Raw genomic sequence first — 13,335 nt, forward strand, 5'->3', positions numbered from 1 at the left:
TTGTATTCGGAATTGAGTCCAATCTCTCTCCCCTATCACAATAGTCTGGACACCTATCACAATTATCTTAAATACAATCTTCTTTGCTGCTTTAACAAGCGTTAGAATAAGTTTTTCTTTAACAGTTGTCAATCTCTCCTTTTTCACTAGAGATGAATGACATTCACAAACACCTAAAAACTAATTATTATCTGTGGCACCGTGGCTGGGAAGAGATGAAAACAGACATGTAGAAAGTGGAAGGGGAGCATAGAGAGACTTCTCTTTCAATAAGTCCTTGGTAATGGGAGGAGCACCAAAAAAACACATGACAGTGCTTGAGAGGGTACCAAAACTAAAAAAAAAAAAAAAAAAAAAAAGGCTTTACCATATGGAATGGCAAATCACAGCTACAATCAGAGGGAAACAACCCAAGGGAGAGGAAGAACCTAATGACACAAGACAGAGAAAAACAAATTCCCATGATTATGGTTTCAATCTTCTTGCACTGAATCTTTTTGTAAATTGCCTCAAATTCTTCCTAGAAAAACAAGAGGCATTAATAAATAACAGAAATAAAAGGTTTTTTAATCCATTTAAAAATTTTAATGTTTAAACTGCTGTTTATATCTGCTCTTCTCACAACCATCTGAAAACTAATAGGAAGGTTCCTGTAGCAGACAAATTAATGAAAGATTATGTTGTTTTTATTTTCAGACCTCTAAAAGGTTAAATTAGCCATTTTTATACTGAATTCCTATTCAGTTTGATTATGTTCCCTACTGTGAGGGTAAAACATGAACAAACCAAGCTAATTTATGTACAATCCCTTTGTACCACTGAAATGAAAATGAACAATAGTTTAATGAAGTGGAATTTGTTATCTAATTATGCCAAATAATTTAGAAACATCTGCTGGTGGTTAGTAATATTAGAGTTAAACCTCACAGAATTTGATCCAGAGAGATTTCTATTTTATTCGAGCTTTTGTGAGCTTACAGTTGGGGAATCCATATTAGAATATAGAACCAAGGGATGACAGAATGACACATTTACTAAATTTTTAAAAATGCACAGAAAATGACGAAAGGAAAACAGGGAGTCCATGTCATATGGATCTGGGCCTTACAGTCAACTCCCAAATTTAATAAATACAGTAGACTCCATAACATCCAACATTTATTGAGTAGCTGGTATGCAGCAGACACTGTGGCAGTTGTTAAATATAACAAAGAAAAAAACCTATAGCTTTCCCATTAGGGAACTTCATCCAATGGGGAGACACGAGACTATAAACTATTACGTCACCAAACAATTAAGTGCTAGGGCAGAGATGGGTAGTATAGGGCACTCTGGATGCAGAAAAGGGGTAACTCACAAAGGAAGGCCAGGCAGAAGAGACGATTATTCAAGCTGAGTTTTGCAAGATGTGTAGAGGTGAGGGCAAAGAAGGGATAGGGACATGATGGTGCCAAAGGCTCATTAAGTAAAATTTTTTCTGGAAAGTAGCCCAGCATGGCTGAAGCACAGTCTCTAAGTGGGAGACAGTGAGAGATGAAGTCAGACAGGTCAAGGGTCCTATCTTGATAGTCTTATATACAAGCTAGGGAATTTGGACTTAAAGGTGACAAGGAACCACTGGACGATTTTAAGGAGGGAAGTAAATTGTAAACTAACCAATTTCTAAGAGGCAGGTTTAAGTTTCCGATTATAGACTCTCATATAATAAGCAAGGAAAAGGTGAAATAATAAAGGAAGAAAAAACATAAAAGTAAATGTTTAAATTGATTGAAGGTTATTCACAAGGTACATATATACAGTGACAGTATTGTTATATGTTTATTCTTTCTTTCTTCATTTATTTGCTTAGATTGAGTACCTATTATGTGCCAAACACTGAGTTTACAGTCCTTGATAAATTTTAAGCGTTATGAGGGCAGGGATGTAACTGATTACAGAAATCCTTATCCAAGGTTTCACTTTTCATGGTTTCAATTACGCACAGTCAACTGCAATCTGAAAAAATTAAATGAACAACTCCAGAAAATAAGCAATTCACAAGTTTTTAAGTTGCATGCTATTCTGAGCAGCATGATGAAATCTTACACTACACAGCTCCATCCCACCAAGCAGCGGTCCCCAACCTTTTTGGCACCGGTGACCGGTTCTGGTTTCACGGAAGACAATTTTTCCATGGACGGTGGGGGGATGGGGGCATGCAAAGGGAATGTTTTGGGATGCAACTGTTCCACCTCAGATCAACAGGCATTAGATTGTCATAAGGAGTGTGCAACCTAGATCCCTCACATGAGCAGTTCACAATAGGGTTCACGCTCCTATGAGAATCTAATGCCACTGCTGATCTGACAGGGGGTGGAGCGCAGGTGGTAATGCTCACTCGTCTGCTGCTCACCTGCTGTGCGGCCCAGTTCCTAAAAGGCAACCAACCAGCACAAGTCCATGGCTTGGGGGTTGGGGACCCCTGCTGCCAAGAATGTAATTCCTTTGTCCAGCATATCCATGCTGTAGACACTACCTTGTAAGTCACTTAGTAGCCACTTAAAGTGCTTGTAAGTCACTTAGTAGCCATTTTAGTAGTATCACAGTGCTTATGTTCAAATAACCCTTATTTTACTTAACAGTGGCCCCAAAGTACAAGAGTAGCAATGCTGGCATACTATTATAATTGCTCTATTTTATTATTAGTTACTGTTAATCTCTTACTGTACCTAATTTATAAATTAAAATTTTACCATCGCTATGTTTGTATAGGAAAAAACATAGTAGATAATAGGGTTCTGTAGTATCCAGTTTCAGGCATCCACTGAGGCTCTTGGAATGTATCCGCTGAGGATAAGGGGAGACTACTGTATAGTCTGGGTTACCTCCCAAAGGAGAAGCAAGCATTGCCCGTTGAACAGGGTATTGTTTACATTTTCAGAGAGTAACAGAAAGTGTCATAGTGGCCAGCACTATCACAGAAACCTACTTGATCTTCACTGTAAGCCCCCTGAACCAGGTCTGCAATGGCACATGGCACTTATTCAGCCACACACACAAAGTAGAAATATTACAAAACCACTTTTTCAAGTGGGTCAACAGACTTGTTAAATGGAGAAATTGTTCTGGTATCTTCAATCTTTGTTAATATTTACAATAATGATATAGGTGACAATATTAGCTACTATGTATCTTCAACCACTATACTAAGAACCTTATAAAATAATCTCATTTATTCCTGCACAGATGGGATAAGGGAACAGCCCCTGATTACCTGTAAAGAAATTGACACTAGAACATATAGCTGATCCTTGGCAGAAAAAGGAGTAAACATAGCTCCCTTACCACCAAATCCAAGCTCTTTCCACTACACTACATGCTACGAAAGTACCATCCTCCATGACATCCCATCTCACTCAGTAAAATCTCAAGTCCTTACCAGGCCATGGGGGATACACCCCAGTACTCTCTATCCCCCAGCTGCCCTCTCTCCTCTCTCTCCTCAACTCCTCCAGTTTTCTCCTTGCTGACTCCACTCCAGCCATGCTGGACCTTCTGTTCCTCAAAACTGCCCAGCACATCCTTGCTTCAAAGCCTGCTCCATGAGGCAATTTCCCCATTTCATATGATGGGTTTCTCACTTCCTTCAAGTCTGCTCAAAATTCACCTGTCTGTGAGGCCTAACCCCTCTCCCCCGACATTGTGAGACAGGTAACCCCTTACCCCTCACTCTCCTCTATTTTTCTTCAAAGCATTTGCCACCTGGCACATTATACATGTTTTATTGTCTGTCTCCCTCCACTGCAAATATAAATTCCTTAATGGCAGGAACAAATACATGCTTCGCACATATTAGGCACTCACTAAATATTCATCAGATAGATGGGTAAACAAATCACAAAATAGGAAAATCCTCAAAGCTACTCCTTGGCAAAATTATAGAACAGTACTCATCTAGTTTCTACACCCTTCTCTCACTTAACGGTATCATCCATTCCTTCCCCAGACCTCGAACGTCCTCTGCTTTTTCACGCACTTTTGCTTATGACATCACCTCTTACAAGCCTTCTTAGTAAAGCCCCACCCTCTAAAACTTCTACTTTCTTTTCTCTTACAGTATAATTGCCTCAATCAAAATGCCTGCCCTATGTTTTTACTACTTTTAGACTGTTCATCCATAAGCTGAAATACTTTTCATGCTAAAAGAATGTACTTATCTATGTTTAGCATGTAATTCCTCATAGGTAACATGCTAAAATCATGTTTAATAGTGTAAATTTCACTTACATGGGAGGTCTGCAGGAAAAAATATTTCAGTCAAACAGATGTTTCCATTTTCCTCAAATGGACATCCACACCACTCACCTGCTGCCTGTCAAACCTAGCACCAACTACTTCAAAACCTAAAATCATCTTTACCAGAGTAACTTCACAGCCATTAAAGAGCAGAAAACAATGGCAAAGTTCTATATAAAAGATACAAAAGGCCGGGTGTGGTGGCTCACGTCTGTAATCCCAGCACTTTGGGAGACCGAGGCGGGAGGATCACGAGGTCAGGAGTTCGAGACCAGCCTGGCCAACAAAAATTAGCCGGGTGTGGTAGTCCCAGCTACTTGGGAGGCTGATGCAGGAGAATCGCTCAAATCCGGGAGGCAGAGGTTGCAGTGAGCTGAGACCATGCCATTGCACTCCAGCCTGGGTGACAGAGTAAGACTCTGTCTCGGGGGCAAAAAAAAAAAAAAAAAGATACAAGATAGAGCCGGGCACAGTGGTCCATGTCTATAATCCCAGCACTTTGGGGGGCTGAGACGGGTGGATCACCTGAGGTCAGGAGTTCAAGACCAGCCTGGCCAACATGGCGAAACCCCGTCTCTACTAAATACGCAAAAATTAGCCAGGCATTGTGGCACATGCCTATGGTCCCAGCTACTCAGAAGGCTGAGGCAGGAGAATTGCTTGAACCTGGGAGGTGGAGGTTGCAGTGATCTGAGATTGCGCCACTGCACTGCAGCCTGGGTGACAGAGTGAGACTCTGTCTCAAAAAAAAAAAGAAAAAAAGATACGAGATTAAAAAAAAAACATACTTTAAGAGCTGAAGATATGACAGAAATGGGAAAAATCAGGAAGAATTTGCAGTTTAAAAAGCCTCAAAGACTCATTCAGTTTTGAAATGTCAAGTCTGTGGTCACAAAAATCTATTCAAGGAGAGATATGTCTGACATATCCTTGTGCTTGCCTTACTCCACGGAACATATGCAATCCAAAGGCATCGAAAGGTCAGAGTCAGAGTGGAAAGAGAAAGGAACCACTTTCAGTGCTGCTGGATAAAAAACAATGAGGTGGCTCTATGCCAGGCCACTGAGCAGCTGGTGACATGCTGGCCTGACTCATCTTCCCTTCTCCCACATTCTCTCAACTGTGGGTATTGGCTCTTTCCAAGAAGTGCTTACTTTTCTAAATTTAAAACAGGTAGGAACATTTTTACCTATCAATTTTTAATTTTATTTTTTGTTCTTTGAGGAAGAAAAGTAAAAAAAATCTAAAAATGTAAAAAGCTCTTAAAGGTTCTTGGATATAAAACCATTCTTTTCTCTATCTAATCTTTGTTTTTAAAGCTCAGGTGGTTTTTTAAATTAATATATCTCAGCTTTACTGACATAAATTCCCATACCATAAAACTCACCCTTTCAAAGTGTACAATGTAGTGGTTTCCAGTGTATTCACAAAGTATCTATTCTTTTAAAAATAAGCAGCCAAATTAGGAATGTATATTTATAACTTTATTTTGTCAGGCTTTTTTTTCTATTCAATATGACTTTTCAATGTAGATATGGTCATACTGTATCCTGTTTCCTTAGTTTTGTCCTACCCTATTTTTAAGGATAGTAGGATTATATTAATTTAAACAAATCACCGTTCATAGAAATTATTTTCTATGTAAGAATAACTAATGGCTGGTAATTTGGTTACAAGGCCAGGCTCAAGGACTTGTCTTGAATTGAGTTTGCACAGAAAGTTCTGTGATTTCATTTAGTTTACATATTTCAGATAAATAAAGTCTTCTAAAGATGCTGTAATTGATGCTTTCTATAAGACTGAGAAAACATCAATTGCCCATAGCAAAGGACCTCATCTTTATCAGAGGGACTTGGAGAAACGCTACACCCTCACCAGCCCCAGCAAGGTACTCTTTGTCATGGCTGCTCTCAAGATAGTAAATTCCTAGGTTAAAACAATCTTATGAAAAACCTATAACTTATTATACTAATGTCATTCCTTTAAAACTATTATTATAACATATAAAGCATGACCAAACAGTATTTTTCTGCCTCACTATTTTATGATTGCTTTAAATTAGTATAAAACATATATTCTCAATGAGTTGAGGAGATGGAGAGTTGGGGTAAAAAAAATTACTGTATTTACGTTATGCAGAAAGCAGATATATCTACAGTACATAAACAGATACACAGTATATCTCTGGTATTAAATTTTCATGGGGAGAACAATTAGAAAACAGGCCTAAAAGGCCGGGAGAAGGAGGATTTTTTAAAAGGTTGAGAAAAAGTAATCTAAAAGAAACTAAAATCTTTATTGACAAATATGTCAAATTTGTATAATTATACATATCACTGTCTTCTATGTTCAAAAATTAGGCTGCTTATAGGACGGTTATCTGCAGAGACAGATGTGACTCAAAAGACTGCAGCGCCAACATTCCTCTACAGTGTACACAGATGGTGACTATCAGAGTTATAACAACTATAATTCTTTTACTGTTCTTACATAGTACCAGCTCTCCACACATTAAAAGACAAACTTTAAAGCTAAAATATTAGAACCACAGGCATGCATCACCACACCTGGCTAATTTTTTTTTTTTTTTTTTTTTTTTTTTGAGATGGAGTCTCACTCTGTTGCCCAGGCTAGAGTGCAGTGGTGTGATCTCAGCTCACTGCAGCCTCTACCTCCTGGGGTTCAAGCGATTCTCCTGCTTCAGCCTCCAGAGCAGCTGGGACTACAAGCATGTGCCACCATGCCAGGCTAATTTTTGTATTTTTAGTAGAGACATGGTTTTGCTATGTTAACCATGGTCTTGAACTCCCGACCTCAAGTGATCACCCACCTTAGCCTCTCAAAGTACTGAGATTACAGGCATGAGCCACCACACCTGGCCTGATTTTTTTTGTTTGTTTGTTTTGAGACAAAATCTCGCTCTGTCTCCCAGGCTGGAGTGCAGTGGCACAATCTCAGCTCACTGTAACCTCTACCTCCTGGGTTCATGGGATTCTCCTGTGTCAGCCTCCCAAGTAGCTGGGACTACAGACACCTGCCACCACACTTGGCTAATATTTGTATTTTTAGTAAAGGTGGGGATTCACCATGTTGGCCAGGCTGGTCTCGAACTCCTGACCTCAAATGATCCACCCACCTCGGCCTCCCAAAATGCTGGTATTACAGGCATGAACCACCGCACCCAGGCTTTATTATTATTATTATTTTCTGTAGAGACGGTATCTCCCTGTGTTGTTCAGGCTGGTCTCAAACTCCTGAGCTCAAGTGATCCTCCAGCCTAGGCCCCCCAAAGTGCCAGGAGGCATGGGCCACACATTACAGATGTGAGCCACCATGCCCAGCTGGGTTTTCTTATTTTTACTCTTTTAGAGACAGGGTCTTGCTGTGTTGTCCAGACTGGAGTGCAGTGGCTATTCACAGGCACAATCATAGTGCAACTACAGTCTTGAACTTCTGAACTCAAGCAGTTCTCTTGCCTCAACCTCCTGAGTAGCAGGGACTACAGGCACATTGCCACCATGTCTGACTAAAATATTAAGTTTTGACACCAGTACAAGAAGGAACATGGACAAAAATTTAAATAAGGATGATGATTTAAATGACAGCTGAAAAGAATATATTCTGAAAAAGGCAGATGAGCTCACACCACTGGGCCAGCCTCTTGTATTCTTTGGACAACTGAAAAATAAAAATGTCAGCAGAGAGTATAGTCAAGTGGGAATTTCCTATAAAATTAGCTTTCAGTCAAATATGAAAATGTTCAATTGACTTGTCTTTTAAAAAATACATTTTAATTTCAGGACATTCCTATGGGAAATCAGAAAATTTCCTAACTACATCACAAAGAATATGCCATTGCTATTTAATTGCTCCAAAAGATGTCCATAGGTAGGTGTGTCAGGTTAGTGACAGATACTGAATAAAGTGAGATAATGAAAAGGTTTCCATGGAAGAAGGGTCTGAGGAAAGATGGTACAAAATTATAGCAAAATCATAAGCATTATTAGAAGTGATCTATGGTAGTAAGGATGGTGACTAAATGGTAACAAGAATAAGGGGCAAGGAGGGTGAGCGGCAACGCCAGAGGTGACTCTACCCAGATAGAGGACCATTATTCAAGGTTCAGCCAGCCCAGCCGATGGTAACTGAGTTCCCAATCGCATCAGTTGGTCTGGGCTATAAACCACAGCCCCATTAAGCTATAAATGACAGAGATTCCTGCCAAGGCAAGAGCTGGCAGAATGCTTATTCACCCAGCTCTGCCAACTAAGGCTCTATTGGTGTGGCCAATCAGGACATTTTGTCAGGTACACCAGCCACAAATTCCCATATTCAAGGATCTGAGACTTTCCTTTTATCCCAGTAATTACTAGAAAACATGTGCTCTCTACTAAGGAAGTTCTCACAAAGCCTATACGGAATTAGTTAATAGTTAAGTGCCACTCACTATACGGAATTAGGTAATTAGTGAATTAGGTGCATTCGCTATAGTTCTAGAAAAGACTCTGGAGTGCCACTAGAGGACCATGTCTCTTGTATGCTGTGACAGATGTTTGCTGAAAAAATGAGCAAGGTGAGTGAGCAGAGTCTGTAATACATTTGGATAATTTTTGAAATTGGGGGATTTAAAAACTATATCGAAGCTGATAATGAGATGTGAGTTCATTTGAAAGGAGAAGAAAAATGGGTGCAAATTCTTAAGCTTTCAAAAATGCACATTTTCAATTCCCAAATGAGACTGTAAAATCTTTCAAGATTGGGGTCTGGTTCTTCTATCCCAAAATAAAACTAACATACATTAAAAATATCATGTTAAGCAGCAAAGGTGATTAACAGTGAGGATGAGAGATAAAACAGTCTTAACTATTCAGCTTAATTTAACAAGTATTTGAGTTCCTATAATATACTTAACAGGTGAAAAAAATTAAATGTATGCAAATACAAAATCAGGTAATGTTAGAGGCTCCACTTTTTAAAACTAAGTCACCAACTCCCTATAAAAAGAACATTTCTTAAATTTATAAAAAGCCTGAATGGAAAGAAAATGTAAAACACAAAGCAAATAACTAGTCTAGACTCTACTGCTGGACTGCACTAACTAATCAACCAAGATACAAAAGATAGGGCCCTGGCAGTCGTTACTCTGGGGAGCCTCACGTATAAACTCTGCTGAGCTCTGACAAATCCTGTTGATCTGGTTAGGTCCCTGCCTCTAACTCTTTTCACTACCATCTCATAGAACTTTATTGCTCCATTGCTCTTCTGTTCTAAGTTGGTCATTAAGAGTAAATATGAAGGGACATGAGGCACTTCTGACTAAGACCAACTAGTTAAAGGTAGTAAAATCTAAAATAAAATCCATTTCTTCTAACCCTTGGGTACGTCTCTCAACATACACAAAAAGCTATTCTGTATTGGGCAAGTTTGACCCAATCTCCCAGCATTTATCTTGAATACAACAGTTCTCAAACTTGAGTGAGCATAAGAATCACAAAGGGAGTCACTTTAAAATCCCCTTCCCCCATGTCTTTGGGCAAAAGAATCTACATTTTTAATAGACATCCCATATGACTGATGAGTGGTGTACAACCACTTTTAAAAACAGCTGCTGCTCTATCACTACTTAACAAATAGCCTCTGCACTCAAGCGTGCTTTGTTTTATAACACAGAAACGTTCACACTGTAACAAACTGGATTTTGTGAAGTGAATTCTATTTTCCCATAAGTAGACTTTAAAATTTTAAAGATACATTATTCATTTTGAAGGCTGGGAGTGATTTCTTATACTTTCTTCTATAGGCCACATTCCATGCTTTTCCCTTCCTCATCTTCACCACAGTGGTTAAAGATTTAGAATTTAGAAATCCTTTTAAAAGAGCATTTTTCACCCCAATTTATCTTTTTTATTCGTCAGGAATGCGAGTATTTGAAAAGTTGACTTGTAAACCTTACTTCTGAAACCACACCTTGAAAATGCCAAATATCTCTTTAGGAAAGAAAATGTTTGTACCAAAAAGGTCCACATTTAAGGAAAATGCTGCTATTAAATAATGCTTAGATACAAGGTACTGAGAAACAGCGAGAATTTTATTATTTTTCAGAAAAAGAAGACACTTTTTTAAAGTACCTATGGAGGATCATCACCAAGTAAGAAATGGCACTTCTAGTAATGCACTTGGGCACAGTAAACACAGTCCCAGACTGAAGCCTGGTGAAGTGAATTCTAGGCTCAGTTTTGCCACAAAAGAGCCATGTGACTTTGGGAAACAACCTCTCTGGGTCTAAGTTTAATTTATAAAATAAGATAGTTAAATAAAAGTAACACTTTGATTCTAGCAGCTTAATTCACTGGGAAGTATTTACCTCAAAAAGCATTTGAGGTATGTAACACCTCTAACGTGTTTGATCAAATGACATAATTAAAACTGAACTGGAAACTTGATATTGTGAATAACTTACTTAGGCTGTTCTCGTAGCTATCAATTACATATCATTGTACTTTGCTTCTTCGAAAAAGCTGAATACTTTGAACGTCTAAATGTTCACATATTGAGTTTCCTTAAAGTCAGGTACGTATGTACCATAGTCCAGTTTTGTAAAAGGAAAGAATGTATCTTTTCAGTCCTTTTTCCCAACCCATTGTCATTGCAGACTGAGAAAAAAACAGCTTGAAGTCTTAACCACCAAAAGCAACAGTGTTGCAGTAATTACACCACAAAAATAACATTTCATTCTTAATGAATACTCATCTCCTGAGATTACAGTTATCTTCCGGTAACCAACTTTCTTCTGTCTGCTCTCATTCGTTAGTGCAAACATTTTCAATTTTAACCCATATTCAGTTCACAAATCATACTTATTTCCAACGGAATATACTGAGTCCAAAAAAAAATTCCCCAGTAGTCCAACAGGAAGCAACACATGCATTTGGCAATTCCAAGGAGGCTGGGGACTCACAGATACCTCGTTCAAAATAAATAAACTTTCCAAGGATTTATTTACCGACGGGAAAGGCAGGTTTGAAAACAACCAGTTAACTTCACTCCCAAGTTGGCATCTTAGAGAATCGTTGTGCGTTTGCAAAACACCCAGGACCTCTGAGCCTCCCAGCCGAGAATTGGCCAGGGGAGCACACGCCCATCGGCCCTGCCGGCAGAGGAAACAATGGGAGAGGCGCGAGGGAGCAAGCCGGCGCCCCGGACGCCCCAACTCTGCGGCCCCGGCCCGCCCCGACCCCACGAGCCGCGCCCCCTCCCCGGGCGCCCAGGCCCCCCAGGCCCCCGCCCCCGAGCCCCGGGACGCGGCCCACCTGCGGCGGTGCGGGGAGACGGCTGCACTTACCAAACAGGGTCAGGGCCATTGTAAAGGCGCTCGCCGCCGCCCGCGAGTCCAGGCGCTCCTCCCAGGCGGGCTAGGGATCACCTCATCAGCCCGCCGCACCCACACCTCGGAGAGAGTGGGGTGCCCGATGGGGCGTGCTGGGGGCGCCGGCGCCCGGGGAGGCTGCAGGCCGGGACGCGGGGGACCGCTGCAAGAAAAAGTTATTCACGCGTTATTGTCGGGCGCACCGGGCCCAGGGAGCCCCGCTAGCTCTCCGCGAGCCGGCACTTGTCGCTGCCATCAGGCGCGGAGCGTGCGCGCGGGAGGAGGTACCTGCGAGGCAGGAGGCTTGGCCGCGGCGCAGTGGCTGGCGGAGAGGCGGCGCCGCAGTGGCGGCGGCGGCGGCGGCGACGGGGAGAGCAGCAGCAGCCTCGCACAGCCCCCGGCGGGGCGCGCTCACTCCGCATCCCGCGGCCTCGCAGACGCCATCTTGCGATAGCGTCTCCCACGAGCTCGGCCGCGCCGCTGCCTCCCGCCTCTCCCTCGGGCTTCCCGGTCGAGTGCGTTCCCATGGCAACGGGCGCGCGCGGGGGTAAGAGGGTGCGCCCTCATTCCCGCGGCTGCGAGGAGCCACCAGCGCCCCCCTGGAGGCGACCGCCCGGAGCGGGATGGAGCGGGGCCGGTGTGCGTTTTAGCTGAAAGCCCAGGTTTTTTCTTGAATGGAATTTGAGGAGGCGCAGAGGAGAAAAACGCTGTTACTCGAAAGAGGAAGAGTCACAGGAGGATGCTGCGTGAATGCAGCGCCCAGGCAGGGTCATCTGGGGACCTGGTGCGTGTGAGAACATATTTCTCCTCCTGGCGCCCTCCAGGCTCACTGTGGCTGGAGCCGGTGACCTGAAGCTGCAGGGCTCTGGTAGGAACAGAGGCACTGAAAGCTGCATTCCTCTCCGTTTGGACTTAGGAGCTGCTAGTAGTTCTGATGAAATTGACACACGTTAGGAAAAGGAGTCGCTTAAAAAGCATCTGAGATTACCTAAGATAATTTGTTAAAAGACCAATGCTTACACCTGATTTTCTTCCCTTTACGTTATACCTCTTTGATATTGTCTCAAGGAAAAAAAAAGTCAGCATGTGTCACTGACTGGCACTTATTTGCCACAAAAGATTGTTCCCCTGAGCTTCTTGTATTTATCTGATAATCACTGGCAACGTCCTCCTTTCTGTGATGTTGTCTCCTCACCTCTGTCTCTGCCATGAGGAGCCATACAACGCCTTGAGATTGTCAGCCAAAAGATGTTCTTGAAAAGCTGGGTTATATGTTTTTCGTCGTTGTCGTTTAATGTATTCAAAAAGTCATTCTTCTCTAGTTGCTATATGTGTGCCCCGTTTAAGAAATTCCTTCTTTTTTCTTGTTTCTCTGCTTAGGGATTTGATACTATTTTGGTATCTGATCATGTAGATCTTCTCTTTGGTTCTCCTTTCTTTCTACAGGCGTCTTTCCTCTTAGTTCCTCAGGTTCCCTAGTGTCTTCTCTCCCATTTTCAAATAATTCTTTAAGAATATTACAGGAATATCTTGTATTTAATGTATCTTAGAGATCGAATCGTGATAAAGTGGGAGATTACCACAGTACTTCCAATGGAACCACAGTTAATTCACCATCATTATTTCACAGCAGACTTAAGCATCAGAAGAAAAGCAGGTTGGAAGGAGGAGCCAAGCCTTTTGTTTCAAGTCAG

At 41.6% G+C, this 13,335-nt stretch overlaps 1 protein-coding gene across 3 annotated transcripts in view; it reads right to left on the reverse strand.

Annotated features, from left to right (window-relative positions):
* The window catches only part of CHN1 (chimerin 1), a 206,667-nt gene extending 194,514 nt beyond the window's left edge, over positions 1 to 12,153 (reverse strand). Inside the window, exon 1 of one of the 3 annotated variants that reach the window (XM_055379201.2) lies at positions 11,930 to 12,153. Coding sequence is in view for 2 of the 3 variants with exons in the window: in XM_031008772.3 (XP_030864632.1) it covers positions 11,618 to 11,636 (19 nt within the window). In the remaining variant the exon portion in view is untranslated. Of the gene's footprint in view, positions 1 to 11,617 lie in introns of all 3 variants that reach the window. The other 2 variants (XM_031008772.3, XM_055379198.2) reach the window with 2 other exon arrangements.
* Between the last annotated feature and the right edge of the window lie 1,182 nt (positions 12,154 to 13,335).

The sequence above is a fragment of the Gorilla gorilla genome, chromosome 11 (genome assembly GCF_029281585.2).
Source record: "Gorilla gorilla gorilla isolate KB3781 chromosome 11, NHGRI_mGorGor1-v2.1_pri, whole genome shotgun sequence".
Classification (NCBI taxonomy): Eukaryota; Metazoa; Chordata; class Mammalia; order Primates; family Hominidae; genus Gorilla; species Gorilla gorilla.